At 58.4% G+C, this 22,317-nt stretch overlaps 1 protein-coding gene across 1 annotated transcript; it reads left to right on the forward strand.

Annotated features, from left to right (window-relative positions):
- Window positions 1-991: 991 nt before the first annotated feature.
- Window positions 992-21,804, forward strand: HOMER3 (homer scaffold protein 3). Its single transcript, XM_084276432.1, has 9 exons — window positions 992-1,177; window positions 11,799-11,955; window positions 12,488-12,619; window positions 12,995-13,102; window positions 15,616-15,737; window positions 16,910-17,066; window positions 18,659-18,769; window positions 18,884-18,964; window positions 19,726-21,804. Exons 1-9 carry the CDS (start codon window positions 1,173-1,175, stop codon window positions 19,912-19,914), a joined length of 1,062 nt encoding a protein of 353 aa, XP_084132558.1. The 5' UTR covers window positions 992-1,172; the 3' UTR covers window positions 19,915-21,804.
- Window positions 21,805-22,317: the final 513 nt, after the last annotated feature.

Below are 22,317 nucleotides of genomic sequence, written 5' to 3' on the forward strand. Positions count from 1 at the left end.
CCAGTACAGAGTGTGGGTTGTTCTCTGCCGTGACCCCTCACCCAGCTGTCCAGCATCCCACCTGTGGGCAGGGGGTACCTGGGGGAGCAGAGGTTCGGTTCGGTTCCTCTCCCAGGGCTGCCCTGGCTCCTCTGGCCACAGCCGTGTGCCAGGGGTGGCCGATTGCTTCTTCCCCACTCCACTCCCCCATCTTTTCAGCCTTTCTCCTTCCCGGGGCATTTCCCCACCCCATGAAAACGCAGCCGTGGCCTGTGTCAGCTTTCCACTCGCGTACATGAGCTCCTCAAGCCGGAGCAGCAGAGGCCGCCCCGTTCCTGGCAGGAGCTGTCTAGACGATTAGAGAAGACGGTTATTTCTCCCCCACCCTCCCCTCCTCCCCCGTGGGTAACCAGCGGCCGTTGGAGCCCCGGGAGCCCCGCGCTCCGGCACGCCGGGACCCGCCCGCAGCCCCGGCCGCTGCCCGCGGGCGCAGCGCTGGCTCTGCCCGGCAGGTGGTGCCGCCGAGCCGGCCCGGCCCGGGCCCGGCCCCGGGGATAAAGTCGGGAGAAGGAGCGGAGAAATGTGACCGAGATGGGGCAGTTGGGAGAGGGAGGAAGCGGATGAGGAAGAGGAAAAGAAACCCAAAAAATAAAAGAAGAAGGAAAGAAGCGAACAAAGAGCCCCGGGGATCCGGAGTGGGGCTGGCGGGGGAACCTCGCGGGGCTGCCGGAGGAGCCGCCGGCTTTGTCTGGAAGGGCTGCGAAAGCACCACCTAATCCTGCCGCTCCCCTCCCATGCTGAGGGGAAGGAGGGATCCTGGGAGCCGGAGAGGGCGAACTGCTGGGGATTGCGGCGGCCGGGGAGCGCGGAGCTCGCCCGCCCAGCGCTCGGGGCTGGGGCTGGGTGCCCGGGGAGGGGCGGGGAAGGAGGGGGTGGGGGGTCCGGGCGGCCCCTGCCCTCGCTGCCCCGCACGCTCGGGTGGGGGGGGTGGGGGGGGGATTCACTGGGCGTTTCGAGCCGACGGCACAAAGTAACGAGGTTTCAAAGTGAAATTCCGGAGGAAATTTAAAGAGCATCCGGATCCGGAGAGGGACAGAGAAAGAAAGAGGAAGGGAGAAATAAATCCGAGCGTGGAGAGGACCTCGGGCGGCTGCCGAGAGGACGGGAGAGGGAGCGCGGCGGACACCGGCGAGATGGGGTGAGACCGGCAGCTTATTACCCGGGAATGGCTTTGATTATTCATGGCCGCTGGGCTGTATTGAAGGGGGTGGCGAAAGAAAGGAAAGGTTTAAATGGTGTTTATTGGGGTTTTCCCCGCCTTGCGAGCGGCACAGTCCAGGCTCGTGGTTTGTTTTGTGCGAGAGAAAGTGGGTAACTGCGAGAGGCTGCAAGTTCTTTAAATAAACTCGTGTGTGAGGGAAGCCTCTACTGATCTATAGGTTGTACCAAGCCCAGGCTGCAGCCCGGGTGGGAGGACGGTCACAAACTTTTCCAGAAGTTAGAGATCAGGGATTTTGTTTGGCTGCTGTGGCTTTGGCATGCAGTAACATGGATCCCGGCTGCATTTCTAAAGGGATAAATAGCTGATTGGAAAGCCTGATGACTTAGTTTATGATCCCCCCTCAGCTTTTCCAAGAGTGAAATAATGTTGCATGGATGTGGCAGTGGGTTTTGGCATGGAAATAGGAGCTTAGGCTGGTATTTAGCTTATGTGCTAGCTGTAAGTCTGTCATGTAACTTTAAGGACCTGATGTGTTGTTGGGAGTTTCTTGTGCAATAAACCCTTTGTGGCTGCCTGAAATCACAGAGGGTCTGTGGGAAGCCTGTGGGATCAGCTCCCTCCAAACGAGTGGGTTTGATGGTGTGAGAGAAGTTTCATTCTTAGGGGCTTGTTTTCCTCTTGGACTGTCTAGGTAAAACGATCCAACAGCCAAACGCAGACTCAAGCAGCAGCAAAGGCAGAGGCCAGGAATCAGAAGTGACAGCAGTGTGGAGCTGGCACAGGTCCTTTGAAGCTGGCAGAGTATGTGCTGAGCCAGGTTAAACCAGAAAGTGTCCCTGTTCTCCTGGAGCTTTTCCCGTGAGCCACAAAGTTACTGTAAAACTTCTAGAACTGCCAGGAAGGGTTTAACAAGCAGATGGCTGGGGACTAGCGCTTTACTAGAGCTAGTAGATGAATCCTCCTTGGATGCCCCATCCCACAGATACACCCAGCAGCTGTGTGGTTTCTTTAGGGGGTTGCTGGCTCCCTTGGAGAGCGCTGAGAGAGCGTCACCATCTCGGGCTGCTCAGGCTTCGCTCTGTAATTACACTGCTGTAGTAGCAAAACTGTTGTTAAGCCAGAGATGACGTTTCCACCCAAAATGCCTTATTCCCACTTAACTCCTGAGATAAAAGTGGCTTTTTGCTCCTACGTTGGTCACATGGGGATTTGGAGTAGCTTTCAGCAGCGTTTAGATACAGAAGCCATTCAGAGCACATCACCTCTCACATCACGCTCTGGCAGCTGATTTCAGTTAACTTGTTTTTTAGAGCAGGGATTCGGGTCTTGTTCCTCCATATGAGATTTTTTGGTAACATCATGTTCTGGTTTCATGGATAAATTCTCCCTGGACTCCTGGGTAGCCACCACACTGTTCCTAGCAGTGCATTAGCACTGCCTTTCTGAAGAGCAGGGCTGTAAATAACACTCGATCCCCTGAGAAGTGAATGGAGTGAAGTCCTAGCTGAGTCTTCCATGGACCCTTCCCATTTCCCTGGCTCTGCTGGCAGCAGTGTCACTGTCAGTACAGGTGGGTGCAGTTTACAGGCTGCTAATCTGAGTGGTACAGAGTTTACCTGCTGGTTGCATACGTCAGGCAAATGAATCCCCTACTCATCCCTACGCTGTCATCCCTCCGACCTCTGCTGCATGGGGAGCTTGGACTGCCCTTGTCAGAGGGGCTGCTGGTTGTGCTGCCAGAGCTCTGGCAAGGGCAGGTTGAAAATAGCAGCAGATCTTGGGGGACTTGCTGTAGTGAAGCCGAGCAGGCATCCGTGCCTGGAAGTACTATGGGTCTTGTCGATGGTAACGAGGATGCAGAGGCAGAACGTGTCGGGGGCATGGAGTGGTTTGCAATGTGCACATATCTCTGCTTCTCTGGTTCTCATTATTACTGGACATATTTTCTGGAATGTATAAAGAATGACTTGGCTGCTGTCTGGCTCTGCTGGGTTTTTTAACTTTAATTGCTCTACAGACTTCCAGCAGCAGGTCTGTGTGCCTGGAAAGGAGGAGAACTAACAGTTGTCCCAGGAAGGTGAATGCACAGATTGTGTTGTAGACACCCAGTAGCACAGTGTTCAGCGGCCAAGATGCTCTGTAGATGGAGACTGGCTTCCAAAAAACAAGCCAACCCCAAACAACCAACCAACTCATCTGTGTTGTGTCTTTAAATGCCCTTGGTCCCCTTCCTCTGTGCCTGACCTTGCGTGCTTGTCGCTGTTCCCCACGCCATCCCAGCGCAGCTCTGCAGCCAGGATTCCTTTGCTGCCCTTTATCTGCAGACAGGCCGGGAGGCAGCTGCTTTTCATTCCTGTGCTAAACCCTGCTGGGTGATCCCTGGGGAGCTGGGGGAGGCAGAGGGAAAGCAGCCCCCAGCCAGCTCGTGCTGCTGGAGCTGTGCTCCCCTTCCCTTTGGGGCGATGGGGGGGGGGGGGGGGGAATCTGGCCTCCTTCAGTCCCATCTGGACACGAGCAGCATCTCTGCGCTTTCCCCAAGGTGACATTATGCAGCACAGAAGGGAAGCAGAGCTGTGGCTGGGAGGGCTTGAAAACCTGCCCGGTGTTTAGAGCACAGGGCTGGGAATCGGTCCTCCCAAACTTTGTTCCCAAAGGAGTTTGTGCACCAGTCCGTGTCCTGGGGGCTGGTGCCCAGACCCAGGGTAGGCAGTATCATGGTATCACAGCACGCTCTGCACGCAGTCACTGGGCTCTGGATGGAGGTAAGCCCTGTCCCTGGTTTAGAAGGAGGGTTAGGTTAGGCATGGGGGGTAAATGCAAAGGGAAGGAGGTGAGGTTTGGCTCTCATTAAGGCACACTTCTTTCCCCAAACAGCGCTGACACACAGTCAGCAGCTATTGGAGCTGCTGGGGGAAGATAAAAGGAAACAAAGACAGACAGCAGTGAAGGAGGAGGTTGGTTCTCATGCCCTCTCCATGCTCCAGCTCTGCCTTTTGAAATACTGTTGGAAACACACTCCCCCCTCTGCCCTGGCCAACCCCCTTCCTCAAATTACCCTGCACTGTGGGGCTGTGCCAGGCTTCTCACACCGAGTGCCCTGGCTGGTGACTGATCCCGCAGGAGGGAGAGCCCTGGCCCCAGCAGCCAGAAGAGTCTCCCAGCTGACTCAGCATGGCTGTGGGCTCAGGGCCAGAGCCGAGCTGCTCTCATATAGCCCTTTCAGCTCTGCACGGGCTGCCCCCTGAGCTCCCTGTCCAGGAAACAGGACCTTATGGGGAGAAAGGACTTTTGGGAGGATCGTGGTGAGGAATCAGAGAGCGCCCAGTGCTGCAGCAGGGGAATCCTCGCCTCCTGGTGTGGCTGGCGCTGAGCCTCTTGTCAGAAGATGCCCTCTTTTGGGGGGGGCTTGTGACCTGGTTGGGTTTTTTTTGGGGAGAGGGGAGCTTGTTTCTTGTGGCTGCATGTTGAGCCCAGCCACAGGGCACGGTGCAACACCAGGCTCTGTCAGCCCAGAGCCGTGCTGTGCCCTTGTGACTGGGGTATGGTCATGCCCATGGTCCACAGAAACAGATGGTTCTGCTGGTCTGGGACTGGGAGATTTCTTGCAGGGCAGTTTCTGGTTTGGTTCATGGGTGAAGGGGTGGACCACAGGCTGCCCAGATGCTGAGCAAGGTATTTAAAGTGATTATCCTCTCAGCATCCAAGTGCAGAGAGGCTCCTTTCCCTGACAAGTGAATGAATATCCCTGCAAAGAGAAGCTGCAGCGAGCGAGAGGGAGTGCGGGCTGGGGAGCAGCACATGGACTTCCCAGTGATGCCCTTGGCTGAACCCCATCCAGGAGCAGGGAGGCAAAGGCAGTTAATGAGGATGGAGCTCAGCCTCCCCAGCGCATTCCAGCTGCTGCTGTAAGTGGCCAAAAGACTTTATTCTAACCCCCAGCCCCATCCACTGTCTGTGCCCCTGGAGTGCTTTGAGCTCACACTCACCCACCAAATCTCTTGTAACTCCATAGTGTGTCCAGGTCTGACTCCTGCTCCTTTGTCACACGCCTTGCTTTGGAACCAAAAACAGGACAGAAATGTTGGTATAGATTTGGGGAAGGGGGACTGAAAGCTCCCCTCTCCAGAGTGAACATCAGGTCTCTTTTCTCTGGTCATGCAGCAAAGGGTGGGGGCAGGTGAGCAGGACGTGATAAGTAATTCAGTTAACTAAATGGGCATGTCACAGGCAGGCAGGGCTGGGGAGTGAGAATTGCTGAGGACACAAAAATGAGAGGCTCTTAGTGGGGGAAAAACCTTCCTGGTTGCACAGAAAATCAGAGGAGAAGGAGGACAAAGCGTAAGTCAAATGCAGCTGTGCAATGAGAAAGAGACCCCTCCCCACTATGGAGCCCAGACGTGGCTGGATGCGGTAGGAGATCTAAAGCAAGCGACGAGCCCGGATTCCTTCCTGCCCAGGTGCAGGGGTCTGGCAGGAGGGCTGTGCTTGGGCAGCTGCCTTTTAGGTTTAGGAACCTGCCCTAGGGAGACCGAGCCTGTAACTGCCAAACAGGCTCTTCCTAAAGAGATGCTGTTTGTGTTGGGAAATACCTGAGAAGATACAAGGGGTGAAACAGTTTCTCTCAAGTGCAAAGACCCCAACGGGGGGCTGGTGCTGGGGTGGGCAGAGGGAGAATAGGGATATGTTGGGGATGCCACGGCACTATTGAAGTAGACATGTGAAGATCAACAGCTCTTCTGAAGGCTGACTGTCCCTTCCTTCATCCTGGGCTGTTCCTTAAAACAGGAGATGTTTCTTTACAGGACCATACGCTGTTACCTCGTGGCGGGAGGCTGGGGGATGCAGTGGGGAATGCACCCCGTTCCCAGCTCTGTCTGTGGCTTAAACCAAGAATCTCTGCGCCTCTCTACTTCTGTGCAGCTGTTTGACTCATCTGCAGGGCTGGGAGTACTTTTGTGGTGAGGATTAGAGGGAGGACCCATCCTCCTACCAATGGCACGCCTGGCAGAGCGTAGGTGCAGAGCATAGGTGGGTGTGTGTGTGGTCTCTCCTCTGTGCAGGACAGGCTCTGGGGCCGGGCAGGTGAGCTGAGCTCCCCCCAGCCTGGTGCCAGCAGCTCTGCTTCTCCTTGGACATTGTTTTCCTGCAGCACAGAGGGCTGATCTGTACAAACCCACACGCTGTGGGTCCCTGGTGCTGGCTCCTAAAGTGCTGCAGTCCCCTTTGGAGGGGCTGCTCTGGGAGGGGAGCCGCTGGGCTGGTTTAGAAGGTCCTGCTTAGGAAGAGCCCCACATGCCTGTAAAGAAGAGGGTAGAGGCTGCATCCAGGCAGGACACACAAGGACAGTCCCTGCTCGCGGTGACATATGTGTTCAGATTACACAGAGCAGAGGGGGCAGCGCTGCTCTGAGCCTTCTCTGGTCTCTGGTGCTGTCCCCCTGCTAGGTGAAGCGCGGTGCCGGTGCGAGGGACTGAACCGATGCCATCTGCACCTCCTTGGCACAGGGCACACTCCTCCAGGGTCCTGGCAGCGTGTCCGTGTGTCCTAATGCTGCGGGGTCCCTCATCCAGCCGTACCAAACTCGGTCCCTCTGGCCTGCTCAGCCTCTTGCTGTTCTGCTGAGGCTGTAAATTAAGAGGACAAATAATGATTTGCTCTCCTGGCAGTGGTGAAATAAGCAGCTGCTCGTTAGGAAATCAATCTGGATGCTGTAGGGACAGGAGTAGCGTCAGAACCAAGGTGGAAATGAGACCAGCGTGTGGTTTTACATGTCTGCTCAATGGCCACTGAGTCAGAGGCTCCAGTCAGTGAGCAACTGGGGAACGATCGATCCATTCCCTGTACTCACACATCCTCCCCAAACACCCACTGACCCCCAGAGAGAAGCCACAAGAGGAGGCATTCGGGTCCTGCCTCGGGCAGCATCCTGGAGCCAGGGCTGTTGATGGGGTGAGGAACAGATGGGGTGTGGATGCCTGAGGTCACCTCTTCATTGCATTTTTAGCTGTTTGGTTTTCCCTGGTAGCTGTTCTGTCCTGTGGGAAGGGCGAGGTGTGGCTGTGACTTCCCAGGGCCGTGCCCCAGGACTTGCTTCCTTGCTTCTCCCTGGCTCGGCACTGCTGCCCACTCTTTCTTTCCGTGGTGCTCCAGCACTGTGACTCCAGGAGAGCTTCAGTTTTGTAGTGTTTGTGTTCACCTTGTCAGGCGAGTGAGTGAGTAGGGAAGGGCAGGTTTCCAGGCCAGCAGCATCCTTGAAGCTCTTGTCCCAGCTGGATACCAGTTGTATCATTGGCTGGATTTAAAACAAGAGAAGACTTCTTTTCCCCTTACATCTCTGCGCTGTTCCCAAGCAGAGCACAAAGCTCTTGTGGAGCGCTACCTGCAGAGCTCAAGAGATGCTTCCTAGAAAGCCCTGTCCCCGTGCCAGGCTGGCAGCGTGCTCAGGTAGTTACGTGAAGGCAATTAACACGCTGGCCTAACAAAGCCATCTCCAGCTCCCATTGTGAGGGACACGCAGGTTTGGCAGCGGCTGTTCCCATCTGCAGTGAGGAAAGAGGAGCTGTGAAGGGTGGGTGCAGGAGGTTCCACGTGGTTTGTGTCCCTGGGAGGGAGGTGGGCACAGGAGAGCCCCCTGCTTGGTGCCAGGCAGGCAGGTGAAGCTGCTGACAAGCCCCATCCACTGTTGGTGCTGGTTTGTTGCCGGTGGGAAGCGAAGCACATCTGGTGTAACTGGCAGCTGGCCCGTTCCAGGAGCCTGCAGGACGTTGTCTGTGGGTGGAGGGGACGGGCCTCTGGCAGGCAGCGGAGGTTCTGCTGCTCTGGGGCTGACTGTGAGGTGTGAACAGAGGCACGAGGAGTGTCGAGACGGAGGTGGGTACACGGAGGCACAAGAAGTAGAACACTCTGCTGCATCAATGTCCTCAGCAGTGTGTGTTGTGCTGTGTGGGAGACCGGGAAGAGAGCGTGGGCGTGGGGCTGAGAGCAGCCTCGTGCGAGCAGGGAAAGCCCAAGCTGACCCCTGTGTCTCTGGGCTGCTCTCCCACCTCACAGCCCTTCCTCTGGCCTTTTGTTTTCTGCTCCTGGTGCCCAGCAGGACAGGAACGCTGTTCTTGTGGTTGGTGACACTGTAATTACAGGGCGGTTGACATCTGGGTGGCATCCGGAGCCTCTCCTGTCTTGGAGTGATCGGTAGGAAGGCAGTGGGGGTTTTTCCACCTGTTGAGACACTCTTAGCTGACCTGGAGGCAGACGAGGCAGAGAGGCTGGGTGATCTGGGCTCTCTGCTGGCACCCTTCATCGTGCAAAGTCACTTTCTTGTGTTTTTGAGCATCCCTTTGGAGAGATGTGGCCTCAGTCAATGTGAGGGGACCATGGCCATGGGGACGCAGTGTGCCGTGGGGATGCAGCATGCCAGGGCAACCACAGGGGATCCCCCCCTCCCTGGGGGTCTGGGATCCCTCCTGGATCTCCAGGCAGGGAGATGCTTACCCAAGTGCTGCTGCAGCCCCGTCCCGGCGGGCAGAGCAGGGTTGTCTCTGGGAATCTAAGAACTCCGATGGGTTGTGTGTGTGTGTCAGGGGATGTTGGATGCTGTGGTCAGCAGGATGTTTTCCATGGAGCTTGGGCACAGGCAGCAGGAGCACGGGAATAGCTGCCGTGCGTGCGAGGGCTGGTGGCTGAGGAGGGTTTTCCGTCATGCAGCCGGCATCACGTGCATGTCACTGGGAACACTGGAGCCATCCAGGCTCCTCTCTGTGGCCCTCTCCCAGCAGCCAGCGCCTGCTGCCAAAGGGATTTACTCTGGGTATGCAGCTCCCCCCAGTTCTCTCCCATGACAGGGAAGAAAACTTGCAGGTATGGTCATCTTTGGATTGACAGGAAGGTCTGTCCCGTGCAGCTGTGAGGCCTTGGAATGGAGAGGAAATGGAGACGTGGGGATTTTGGGGAGCTCACGTCGTGCAGGACTGTGGCTGTGGCTTGTTCGCAGCTGTTGTGGGCAAGCAGGATGTTTCTAATGGGGTCAGATCTCCCTGGGTTTGGGTAAGGAGAGGCTGGTGCCTTGGGCTTTAACTGAAGTCAGGAAAAGGCCCCAAGCCCTGAGGCACCTGGACCGTTGTGTCGGGGAAGCATTCCTTCCTGCCTCCAGAAACACGTTCCTTCCTGCCTCCTGAGACTGAACTCCTGGGCTCAGCTGGGATGTGAGTGGTTAGGAAGCCCGGGCAGCGCTGGGTTTGGCCCCTGCCCGCAGCTGCTGCGTGCTGTGTGGTGAAGTGTTTCCTGTCCCTCACGGTGACGCGAGTCCCTGCGAACGCTCAGCCTGACCTCTTGCTGCAGGATGCGCTTCCCAAGTGTGACTCAAGAGCTGTGCCAAGGGGAAGGTGGCTTTTGTGCTCACATCCCAAACACATCATATGTCCACCCACCCACCCACCCACCCACCCATCCACCCACCCATCCACCCACCCACCCATCCACCCACCCATCCATCCACCCACCCATCCACCCACCCATCCATCCACCCATCCACCCACCCACCCACCCACCCATCCACCCATCCATCCATCCATCCATCCATCCATCCATCCATCCATCCATCCATCCATCCATCTCAGCAATACCCTGTGAAACACAACCCATCCAGAGAAATCCTGTACCTGGTGAAGCTGCTGTGAACTGGCCACTGAGGTGCCAGGGATGGTGACACAAAGCTTCGAGCCAGGCTAAAGATGGAATGACCAGGCTGTGATCTTTGGAGAGTAGAGAGGGGGACAGGGAAGCTCCCGTGGGAGGTAGGAATCTGTACCTGTAGTACAGGCCTTGGTAGCTGTGCTGTTGTGCTAAGGGTACTTTCACAGGCCCAGGTCCCTGGTGTGCAGTGAAAACTGTGGTCATCGTGCTGCCTGGGTAGTGGGCACACAGGAGGCATCAGCAGCCATGGTCCCCCAGCTTCTAAAACGGACTCTGGAAGGGTGCCACGGATGCAGAGGGCTCCCAGGAAGAGCACAGAGAAGCCCAGAGCTCCTGGAAACTCAGGAGTGCTGGAGATCTTGGGTCCCCATACAAGAAGGGGTGTTGGGCGATGCCAGCCCCGGGGGGCTGCTGCTCCCCACACCAGGGCTGTGGATGGAGAGATGTGTCACCCTGGGGGGCTGCTCCCCACACCAGGGCTGTGGATAGAGAGGTGTGTCACCCTGGGGGCTGCTCCCCACAGCAGGGCTGTGGATGGAGAGGTGTGTCACCCTGGGGGGCTGCTCCCCACACCAGGGCTGTGGATGGAGAGGTGTGTCACCCTGGGGGGCTGCTCCCCACACCAGGGCTGTGGATAGAGAGGTGTGTCACCCTGGGGGGCTGCTCCCCACACCAGGGCTGTGGATAGAGAGGTGTGTCACCCTGGGGGGCTGCTCCCCACACCAGGGCTGTGGATAGAGAGGTGTGTCACCCTGGGGGCTGCTCCCCACACTGGGGCTGTGGATGGAGAGGTGTGTCACCCTGGGGGGCTGCTCCCCACACCGGGGCTGTGGATGGAGAGGTGTGTCACCCTGGGGGGCTGCTCCCCACACCAGGGCTGTGGATGGAGAGGTGTGTCACCCTGGGGGGCTGCTCCCCACACCAGTGCTGCGGATGGAGAGGTGTGTCACCCTGGGGGGCTGCTCCCCACACCAGGGCTGTGTGTGGAGAGGTGTGTCACCCTGGGGGGCTGCTGCTCCCCACACCAGGGCTGTGTGTGGAGAGGTGTGTCACTCTGGGGGGCTGCTCCCCACACCAGGGCTGTGGATGGAGAGGTGTGTCACCCTGGGGGCTGCTCCCCACACCAGGGCTGTGGGTGGAGAGGTGTGTCACCCTGGGGGGCTGCTCCCCACACCAGGGCTGTGGATGGAGAGGTGTGTCACCCTGGGGGCTGCTCCCCACACCAGGGCTGTGTGTGGAGAGGTGTGTCACCCTGGGGGCTGCTCCCCACACCAGGGCTGTGGATGGAGAGGTGTGTCACCCTGGGGGGCTGCTGCTCCCCACACCAGGGCTGTGGATGGAGAGGTGTGTCACCCTGGGGGGGGCTGCTTCCCACACCAGGGCTGTGGATGGAGAGGTGTGTCACTCTGGGGGGCTGCTCCCCACACCAGGGCTGCGTGTGGAGAGGTGTGTCACCCTGGGGGGCGGCTGCTCCCCACAGTGGGGCTGTGGATGGAGAGGTGTGTCACCCTGGGGGGCTGCTCCCCACACCAGGGCTGTGGATGGAGAGGTGTGTCACCCTGGGGGCTGCTCCCCACACCAGGGCTGTGGATGGAGAGGTGTGTCACCCTGGGGGGGCTGCTCCCCACACCAGTGCTGTGGATGGAGAGGTGTGTCACCCTGGGGGGCTGCTCCCCACACCAGGGCTGTGGATGGAGAGGTGTGTCACCCTGGGGGGCTGCTCCCCACACCAGGGCTGCATGTGGAGAGGTGTGTCACTCTGGGGGGCTGTGCTGCCCAGCACCTCGTGTTGGATCCCTGGGGAGGAGGTGAAAAGCAGAAGTGCCGCCGGCGCCGAGCCCAACGCAAGCGCCAGGAAGTCGATGGCGCTTCCCCTCCGCCCTCACAGCCCCGCTCCTCTCTCTGGCAGGGAGCAGCCGATCTTCAGCACCAGGGCCCACGTTTTCCAGATCGACCCAGCCACCAAACGCAACTGGATCCCCGCCAGCAAACACGCTCTGACCGTCTCCTACTTCTACGACGCCACACGCAATGTCTACCGGATCATCAGCGTGGGGGGCACCAAGGTGAGGGGGCACCTGCTGGCAGGTCCCACGGGTGGGCAGCGGGTTTTTCTCCACCTGAACTCTGTTCTGGTGTTGGTGGGGTTGGTGATGAGTTGGCCAGTTCTCAGCACAGGCACTCTGCTCGGGTGTATTTAGTGCTGGAGTCTAGAAACCGCGCTGGGGAAGTGTGCCCTGGGTCTGGTGTCGTCCCATCCTGCCTCTTCTCCTCCCAACCCCCAGCCCTGAGAATCCAAAACACAAAGCTTTATTGAGAACCCTGACCCTGGGAAGGGTCTGGAGGGGAAGGGTCCCGAGGAGAGGCTGAAGGCCCTGGGGCTGTTCAGCCTGGAGGAGGCTGAGGGGAGACCTCATGGTCTGTGGCTTTTGAGGGGAGCAAAGGGGCAGCCCCGATCTCTCTCCTCTCTCTGAGGAGCAGGGATGGAACCCAAGGGAACGGTGTGAAGCTGGAGAGCAGAGGGGTTGTAGGTCCCACACCACCACCCCGGGCAGCAGGATGGAGATTTCCCTGCCCTCTTGTTGCCCCTCTCTGCAGGCAATCATCAACAGCACTATCACCCCCAACATGACCTTCACCAAGACGTCCCAGAAATTCGGGCAGTGGGCAGACAGCCGGGCCAACACGGTGTACGGGCTGGGCTTCGCTTCGGAGCAGCACCTCTCCCAGGTAAGGGCACCTCTGAGCAGGGTTCTCAAACCCCCAAAAGGGAGCTTGGCCTCTGGAGAACCAGCTCTGGGAATGTAATGCTCCTCCTGCTGTGCTACAGCCCAACACGAGATGCAGAGGTGCCAGGAGGAGCGTGAAGTGTTTGCAGGGTGTTCTGAGCATCACGGCTGGAACTGGGACTTGGGGGTTGGTTTCTGGCACTGGCACTTAGCTACTCCCACAGCCAACGTGCCACAACCAGGGGCAGGAAGGGGCTATTCCCTGGTTGTTACTAACTGAGTGGAGTGGCAGAGGGGGGAGCAGTGACCTGACATCAGCTCTAGCTTGTTCCACGTGCCAGCGCAGCACCAGAGTGACTTTTCCGCTCCCTTCCAGTTCGCAGAGAAGTTCCAGGAAGTGAAAGAAGCTGCTCGTTTGGCCAGGGAGAAGTCCCAGGATAAAACAGAACTGACCAATCCTGCCCTGAACATCACATCTCACCAGGTAACGCTGGGGAAGGGCCGTGGGGAAGGTGGTTTCAGCCAGGGGAATCGTCCGCTGCGCTCAGCTTCTCTGGGCACTTCTTGCTCTCATCCCTTCCTCCCTGAGAACTGTCTTGCCAGGCACTGAGGTTGGAGTGTCACGTTTTGATGACACCAGAGGTCCCTCTTCTGAGGCCACATGAAGTGGATTAACTAATTAGTGCTTAGGTGAAGCTCCTAGGAAGGTTCCCACTCCTCCCTCTGTGCCAGTGGGAGCGCCCAGATCTGTTGGTGTCTCAGAGCTGGAGGAGTGTTGGGTTTCTTCCTGTCGTGGTGGTTGGGATTTTTGGATGGATTTTGGTTTGTTTTGTTTCTTCTTTAGAGCTGCTGGGTGGGCTCAGTGTGCCAGCACTGGGCAGGCAGCACTGCCCTGCTCCTCCCCATGGTGAAGCAGTTCAGTGCTGATGATGGAGCTGCCCTCCCAAATAGTTCCCTCCAGAGGTGACTCCGCATTTCCCAGAGCTCCTGGCACTAGGAGAGGAGCTGTAGGATGGAGGACACTAAGTTCTCTGGGCTGAGTACAGATGGAGTGGCAGCAGAGGAGGAGGAGGGAGTGCGAACAGTACCTTGGCCCGCAGGAAAAGAGGGGGAGGGGGAGGTGGTGGCTCTGCAGAGACTGGAAATGTTATGGTGGGGTGCAAGGCTGGGGAAAGTCTGCCTGGCTTCTGGCTCCTGCAAACTGAGCACCATCCTTATGGGTGGCAAGTGAAGGAGGGACTCAAGTTAAAGACTTTGGTCAGCCCAAGGCAGAGATTCACAGCCAGCTGCATCTCTGTGCTCTCTAGGCCAGGAGATGGATGCTGGGAGCAGAGCTGCTCCCTCTTGCCCTGTTTACATGGGGCAGAACCCATCAGGTGCCACAACAGGACGCGTTGGTCTCTGCCAGGCAGGGATGGCCCCTTGCAGCAGAGGGGCTGAGGAGCTCAGAGCTGCCCCACACATCAGGAAACATCCCTTCCCACCCTGCTGAACTGGCAGTGGGAGCTCTGGGTGGGAGAGCTCGGACACAGGCGTGTGCTGCCCCTGCCTGCAGCCAGCGTGTGACACGGTGACGTGCAGGGTGTCCCCTGCCACATGGGCACACCCATCCTTCCAGCCCCCCCAGCCCGGCCTCCCCTCTCCCCCCGCTGACTCGCAGCCTCTGCCTTATGGAGCTTCAGACATCAGCTTTGAATAATTGATTGTGTTTCTGTTTGTGAGCCAGCAGAGAGTGGATCCGTCTCCTGAAATTAAATCAGGACTCTCCCTCATTTTCTGCATCTGCTCTGGTTTACTTGAGTTTCAGGCGTTCAGGGCTGGGGAAATCCCAGGGTAGCAGCTCTCTGCTGTCCTCTTGTACCTTCTGGGCCAGTCCCCATCACAGGCTGTGTCACTGTGGACAATGCAAGCCAGAAGTTCTTCAGCTTCTGCCCCTTCCCTGCCTCAGTTTCCCCACAGTGTGGGAGAGGGGAGGCAGGGCTGTGTTTTGCAGGTCTCACTGCTCTGGAAGGCTCCCCAAAGCTGCTGTCAGGACATCTCGTGGCTCTGTCCAGCTCTATTTATAGATGTCAGCCGACTCCGAAGGCAGGTGGCTGCCCTCAGCGCAGGCAGCGAGGGCTACCTGTCAACCCCAGCTGGCTCCACAGCCATCTGCTCTGCAGCCCTCAGTGCAGGGTCCCAGGGAGCCTTTTCATAGCTCAGCTCACCCCGTCAGCGCCCAGCTTGTCCCTGCTGTGAGAGGAGAGCTGCAGGGAGGCTGTTCCAGAGGATGCACAGCCCAATTTGGCTTCTACATGCCCATCCCTCTCCACTGCTGGTCCCCTCCAGCCCAAGACAGCACCTTGTGTGTCCGTGGAGCTGTGGAGAGGGCTCTGCTTTGGTGCAGGGGCTGTGGGTTTCACACTCAGACCTTTGGAAAACAGGGTGCCAGAGTCACCTGAGCAGTAGTAGAGCTTCTATCCCTTGAGCCTGAGACACGCTGTCCTGATGGCCAGTGGTGTTTTTGGGGTACAGATACTGCACTTGGGACTGAACCCTGAGCTCCGTGCTCAGAGGTTGTTTGGTCTTTCTACTGCTCTGAGAAAGCCAGGAGAATCCTGCAAAGATGATCAAACCTGAAGTGGACAGACAGCTCGAGCAGCCCCAATGCTGTGGCAGCCAGGGACTGGAGTCCCTGGAGCATCCCTGCTGTGTGCCAGGGGGAGGCAGGGACCAGGGAATTGGGTCCCTCACACCAGGAGGGAGGAACAGCTGGTGGGTGCAGGCTGTGAGTCCACCTGCTCAGGGTGTCTGTGTGCTGGGACCACTGTCCCTGTGTCTGTGTGGCTCCAAGGCTGTGCTGTGGCAGGTGCTGCTGTGCCATGGGTGCAGAGCAGCCCTCATCGTGTGGACTGGGAGTTGGGGCTGCAGCCAGGGCTCCTCGCAGGGGAGCTGGCTCTGAGACCTCCTGGCCTGCCTCTGCTGCCCTCTGATAACCACCTTTTCCTGGTCCCCCAGGTACTTCCCAGCCCCATCATCAGCTCCAACGGCCCCGGGGAAGATAAACTGTTCCGGAGCCAGAGTGCTGACGTGGAGATAACGACAGAGAAGGAGCGGCTGAAGAAGATGCTCTCCGAAGGGTGAGGCTGCCACCAGTGCTCTCTGCTCCCCACCCCTCATAGAATCATAGAATCATAGAATGGTCTGGGTTGGAAGGGACCCCAAGGATCACAGAGCTCCAACCCCCCTGCCACAGGCAGGGACACCAACCTCCAGGCCTGGAGCTACACAAGGCTGCCCAGGGCCCCAGCCAACCTGGCCTTGAACACCTCCAGGGACGGGGAATCCACTGCCTCTCTGGGCAGCCTGTTCCAGCCCCTCACCACTCTTTCTGTAAAAAAACTCCCCCCTAATATCTAATCTAAACCTTCCCTCCTTTAGCTTTAGTCCCTCACCTCTCTGCTCTGGGAGGTTGTCCTGGTTTCAGAGGTGCTGCACACCCCTGTGCCCCAGTGCTCCTGGGGCCCTGAGCTTGACCCAGTGCTGCTTTTTTAGGTCACCCAATAATGCCCCATGGCCACTGCTGCCCAGCCCCTGCTCCGTTCCCACCCCCCCCCCCCAGCTCCCCAGCAGAAATCCCTGCAGCTGGGGGGTGCAGCATGCACCCCAGGCAGCGTGGGATGGAGGATGCCTTGTGCCCACAGCGGGGATGAGCTGCTGCCAGTTATCTGCAGATCAGTAGTTTGTGATACCAGAAGATGTTCACACTCTTCCAGCTGGCCCAGGGCTGCGTTTTGTGTTTCATTCCCCTGGTGATTCCAGCAAAGTCCCCGCTGCTTCCGCTCTTTGTCTGTTCAAAAGGCTCTGGGCTGGATTCTGCCCCGTGGCTCCTGGGGAGCTCCCAGCTGAGCACTTTAGAGTATTTTTAAATCAAAAGCAAGTGTCCTTTGCCGCCTTCTCCAGAGTCTGGGGCGGTCGGGTTTTATTCAAAGCCACCTCAGATCTAACATGGGTTTTGAAAATGGATTCACAGTCCCACATTGCAAAACTCCTTTGCAGTAGCTGTGTCTTCCCCCACCCCATTAATCTCACAGCGTGGCTTCTGCAGTTTAAAGCAAGCATGTGTGGCCTCCAAGTTCAGCATTATCCAGGGATAAAGGGAGGAGATGTGGATTCAGGGCTGGGAGATGCATTTAAAGAGCCAAATAGAAAACTCTGGAGGAGCTGCCTCACACTTCCAAGAGCGTGGTGGGGGGGAGGAAACCTTCCCGCTGCGCCTCTCTGATGCACCTTCCCCTGTCCTCTGGTACAGGTCGGTGAGCGAGGTGCAGTGGGAGGCTGAGTTCTTCAGCCTCCAGGACAACAACAACAAGCTGGTGGCTGCTCTCCACGAAGCCAATGCCAACGTGGACCAGTGGAAGAAGCAGCTGGCTGCTTACCAGGAGGAGACGGAAACGCTGCGGCAGCGGGTGAGCGCAGGAGGGGCTTTGTGGAGTGGGCTGGAGGAAGCCCCCTCCCAGAGCCAGATGGTGCCCTTGACCCCGTCCTCCCATCAGGTTCCCTGGGTGTCAGTTGGGAAATGGGATGGAGATCCAGGATGCTGCGTGATCCTGGCAGGGAAAATATGTCAGGGAGTCAGGGCACGTGGCTGGGGAGCTGTCCCAAGGGCTCCTGCCTTCTGCAGAGCAAGGTGGGGGTGTGCAGAGTGGATAAAGGGAGGAAACCAGAGCACAGAGAATCCAGCTTCCCTTCAGACTTCCCTGGGACAGCTCCCAGCCGCAGCTCCACTGAGTGCTCCCCCCAGCGCTGGGTGTCAGGGCCATGTGGCTGCTGGCAGGAAGGGTGAAGATGGCTCTGTCTGCTATAATTAGCTCCAGCCCGAGCTGCAACATCATGAACCCCGTACAAACGAGCCCTTGTGTGGTTGGAATAATAGGATCTTTTGACCTCTGTGGTGTCAGGGAGGTCACAGATCAACTGAGGAGCCCTGTGTGTGTCTGGGCAGAGGGGTGACGGTCACACGGGTGGGTTTGCTGAGGGGGGGAAGAGCTGTGGGGTTGGGCTGGGAGAGGCCCCTGGAGCCCTGGGGAGGGAGGCACGAAGCCATTTCAGGTGGAGGCAGTGGGGATTGATAGCAATTAACAGCTGCTTGCACTCGATGGCTGCAGCATGGCAAACACCTTCCCCTGGCACCCGCTGCTCATTCTCCGTGCTGGAGTCGCACAGGGGAAGAGCTGCAGGGAGCAAATGTTTCCTCTGCAGTAGGAGGATGCAGAGATCCCAGTTGTGTATGTGTGAGGGGGGGTTTGGGGCTGGCACGGGCTGTCCCTTCGTCCCACCGTTGCTCTGGATTTGCTCAGCTCTTTGGTGGCTGTTCCCACAGCTAGGAGATGGGGGTGAGGATTTCCTGAGCCTTGGGTGAAGGGGAACCACTGGGGACTTCTGCAGAGTCCCAGGAGAGCCTGTTACTAAATTATTATCCCTAAACTGGAGCATTCTGGGGTGGGAGCTGGGCGATCCTGGCCTGACAGCTCTCCATGGACAAGCAGAGCCCCAACTGCCTGTGGGGAGGTGTCCAGCCCTGTGGCTGGAGCTGGCGGTGTCACAGCTCGGCAGGAGCTGCTGCCAGCTTTTAAAAATGAATCCTTCTCATGAATAATACAAACCACCAGGCTGGATCTTTCAGGAACAGGGAGTGTGCTTGGGCAAAGCCTCCCAGCTCTGCTGCGGCGGAGCTGCAGTGACTCTGGGCAGTGATGTGGAGGGAGCTGGACCCAGCGATCGCTTTGGGCTGTAGCTCACGTGTGTGTTATCAGCCCCTCGAGCTGAGCTGGAAGCATGAGGCTGGGGGGGAAAGCAGAGCCTGAGGCTCTGGACCACAGCGTGTTTCTGTGGGAGACCCAGGCAGAGCAGGAGGGAATGGCTTCCTGACAGCCCCAGGTGGGAGCTGCTGCCCCAGTGGGTTTGTGAGGAAGCCAGGGGGTTGCAGGGAGTGAGGTGGGTGCTGGGGGGGTCAGGATGTCCCCATCTCTCTGAGCATGCCTTCCTGGTGCCCGTGCAGGTAGCAGAGTTGGAGTCACAGGGGACTCAGGATTCCCCCAGTGAGAACAACAAGGAAGAGCTGAGCCAAACACTGGAGGAGCTGGAGCTGCTGATCAAGGCTAAGGACGAGGTAATGCCCCATGGACCAAAGCACAGCCCGAAGCTGGGTGGCCTGTGGGTCACCAGCACCCTGCCTGTCCTCAGGGGTGCCCCCAGTGTGATGTGCTTCCTCCTGGTGTTTTAGGAGATCCAGATGCTAAAGAACCAGAAGTGTGGCCGATGGGAAGCAGAGGGTGAGCGCGAGGAGACGCTGCAGAAGCTGCAGGTGAGGATGGCAGATCTGGGACACCTCTCACTGGGGGGGGATCCGTCCCCGTTTCTGCTTCCAGCCAGAGTGACTGCTGCAGAGCTGCCATGCCTGCAGATGCCTCTGCATGATGGGAAGAGGTCCTTGCCTATGTCTCTGCCTTCTTCCACCCTCCCTGCATCTCCTGGAGATACAGCGTGGGGCACAGACCCAGCCCAGCAGCCACTGGCTTGGGGCTGGAGCAGGACCTGTGCTGTGGTGTGACCCTCAGATGGCTGGGGAGGGTCAGGGAGCAGAGCTCTGACTCTGCTGGGCTGGCAGGAGGGGTGCAAGCTGCTCCACAGCTCTGGGCCAGGATGCAGATGGAAGCACAGTCTGTCAGGGGTCTCTGGGGGCACTGCCTGCCTGTCCTTCCCTCCGAGCTCCTGAGCAGTTGGGGGTCTCCTGTGGGACTCAGCCCTCCTCACCAGCACTGCCTTTCCCAGTATCTCCAAGCATCAGATGCCATCAGGGCTGGGATGATAGAGGAGGAGATCTGCCTGGGTTTGGGGGGCAGCGCTGGGTGGGGTGTGGGGGGGGGTGGTGTGTGTGCCGGGGTGCTGCAGCCCCAGATAGGGAGAGATCTGGGTGTCAGAGCTGATGGAGACCGGGGCTGGCGGGGTGCCTGGCGCTGGGGTGCTGGCGGGGCTGCTGTGTGGAGATAAGGGGGGTGGTCTGTGTGCAGTGTGTGTCAGTGCTGGGGCAGCCCCCTCAGCACAGCCAGTGGTGCCCTTCGGCAGGAGCTGGAGACGCGCAACGCGGAGCTGGAGCGCCGTCTGCACCTGGCTGAGCAGACGCTGGCCGAGACCCTCGCCGAGAGGGAGAAGATCCAGAACGAGGTCACCAAGGTGGCAGAGATCATGGATGTGAAGATATTTGAGCTCAGTGAGATCCGTCAGGGACTGGCCAAGCTGGTGGAGAGCAACTGAGCAGCAGCAGCACGCTCGGAGGAGACCTCTCCAGAGGAGGGGAACCCCGAGCCGGCGCTGCACCCACAGCAATCACAGTCCCGCAGCGGCCTGGGGGCTGTTGGGGGAGGAAACACCAACTACCAGCAGCTGCCTGGCCAGCGTGGAGACCAGCCGCAGCCACTCACTGCCCCCCGAACACCCCGAGAGCGGCAGAGAGGACCTGAGCTCCTGCACCTCTGCCAGGAGCGCCCGCCAGGCACAGCCAGACCTCTCTGGACCTTGCCATGGCCGTGGCACGTCCAGAGACAGCAGCTGTCCCGAGCTGCCCTGCCAGCCTCCCCGCTGCCACTCTCTCTCCAAGGTTTTTACAGTTGTCTAGGGGAAGGCGTGGAGCAGCCTTCACCTCTTTTCTTTCCTTTTCCAGTAGTGTTTTTTTAGGAAACCACTTGCCTTTTGCAAATAAGCTGCCTGTTTCCCCACCCAGGGAGGGAGGAGAGGTTCTAGCACGTGAGGATGAATTGCTCCTTTTCCTCTTCCCAGCCCTAGCGTCGTGTCTTTCAGACAGGATCCAGTCACACCAGTCGCTGTCTGGAGCTTCCAGAGGCAGCAACGTCCCCGCTGCAGAGCCGGGCACTTGCCTGCCCACGTGTCCTGCCCACTGCTCAGTCACATCCCCCAGAGGAAGAACCTGCAGGTTTTTGAAGCTCTTGTTAGTTTAACACAGTGATGACGTGTTTATCTTTAGGCTGAGGCTGGGTTGGGAAAGGGGCATCTGAGAAATGGGCCGTCCCATGTCCCAGAGGTGCTGCCCAGCAAACTGCTCAGCTGGCGTCTCTCCCAGCTCCGAGGGCTGTGGTTAATTGGAATTAAATGGAGCAGAGCACAGTTGCTCTCTTTATTTTTTCCTTTTCTTTTCTTCCTTTTTTTTCCCTGTTTTCCTCCTGGGAAACAGCCCCCAGGGATGTGCTGCCTGGTGCCAGCCAAGCAGTGTCCCCTTCCAGGGGTACCGGTCCCAGCTCGCCACGCGTGCCCAGGTGAGAGGAGCCCAGGCACTGGGAGCGTGCTGGGACTGGAGCCCCCCAGGGTCTGTGGGAAGCTTGTGAGTTACTGTAGATGTCTTGTAGTAGGAATTGAGCAAGGCCCGAGGGAGGCAGCACCCCCTGAAGCTGTGTCCCCCCCCGTGGCACCCGCTGCGCCCCCGTAGTTCCCTAGGAGCATGCTTAGCCCCGCGCTGAACCACCGCGCAGCGTCGGTGTAGAAGTAGTTAGTAACCTTAGAGGAGTGTTGATGGATTTGGAGTTGTTTGTTGGTTTTCTTGCCCTCTCAGCTGCTGTTCCTCAGGCAAAGGCAGCGGCCTCCTGAGGAAGGTTCTCCCCGGTCTGCAGGTGCCCCAGCTGCTGGCGCTGCCCTCTGCACACCCAGCCCAACCCCAGCCAGAGCCCTGAGGCTCCTGGGACCCCACTTCTCCTTTCGCTCACCCCGTGACCATGAGAAGAACCCACAGGGCAGGATCAGGTCTGGCACCTCTGGACTGTGCTGGAGTGGGGGGCTGCTGGTGGCTGTGCTGGATGGTGCCCTGGCCAAGCCCTTCCCTCTCCCAGGATTGAGGAGGGAACACGGAGCTGTCTGCACCGGCGTGGCCATGGGGGGCTTTGCTGGGTTGGGGCTTTCTGGTTCTTTTTTGGGGGGTTTGTTTTATTTTTGGGGGGTTGGTTTTTATTTTTGTGCATGAAATGTTCTCACAGTTGTATGGGCTGGAGCTGCTGTAGTGAAATCTGTTTCAGGGGATTGGAGGAGGGAAGGAAGGAACTTTGGGTGGCAGAAATCTCTTGGTACTTGTTTACCACCCCATGCCAGTGTCCATACTGATTCCTCCAGGAGCAGCCTTTTGAAATAGAGATCAGCTCCCTGAAAGGTGTGGTTGGTTTGTTCTCCATCACTGCAGGGGGGTTGAGGGGGGGGATTGTGTGAGGGAGGTGAGGGAAGAGGTTCTTGTGCTCTGTGATGCTGCTGCTCCTCCTCTCCTGCTTGTCTCTGGCTGCACCCAGCAAGGGGGAGTGAGAGGCTGGGTCAGGATGTAGGACCCAGGGAGGGGGAGGCAACTGGCCTGTGGTCAGCCCTACTGCTGTTGCATTCCAGTTCCTGACATCTCCAGGGAGCTGGGAGAGGGGCCTGGCACAGTCTGGGCTGGTTAATGCCCAAAGTCCCTGGAGGGATTTTGAACAAGGGGTTAAAAACCTTTCTCTTCCCAAAAAAGCAGCAGCAGACCCCCCAGTACCGTGTGCCAGGCACCTGAGTTCCATCCCAGGTCACCTTTGACACCTGTATTGTCACAGTGAAGCAAGTTCCTGGATGGGGGGGGAGAGCAGCTGGGGGTGTCACTTTAAACCCAAAGGGTCAAACTGGGGGAAATCTGTCGTC

Source organism: Gallinula chloropus (assembly GCF_964237585.1).
Source record: "Gallinula chloropus genome assembly, chromosome: 28".
Classification (NCBI taxonomy): domain Eukaryota; kingdom Metazoa; phylum Chordata; class Aves; order Gruiformes; family Rallidae; genus Gallinula; species Gallinula chloropus.

What these genes read in the sequence shown, in the direction of transcription:
- HOMER3 (XM_084276432.1), top strand. An exon ending in TGAACATCACATCTCACCAG is followed by an intron (nt 13,103 to 15,615) that starts GTAACGCTGGGG and finishes CTGGTCCCCCAG; the next exon opens with GTACTTCCCAGCCCCATCAT. An exon ending in AGACGCTGCAGAAGCTGCAG is followed by an intron (nt 18,965 to 19,725) that starts GTGAGGATGGCA and finishes GCCCTTCGGCAG; the next exon opens with GAGCTGGAGACGCGCAACGC.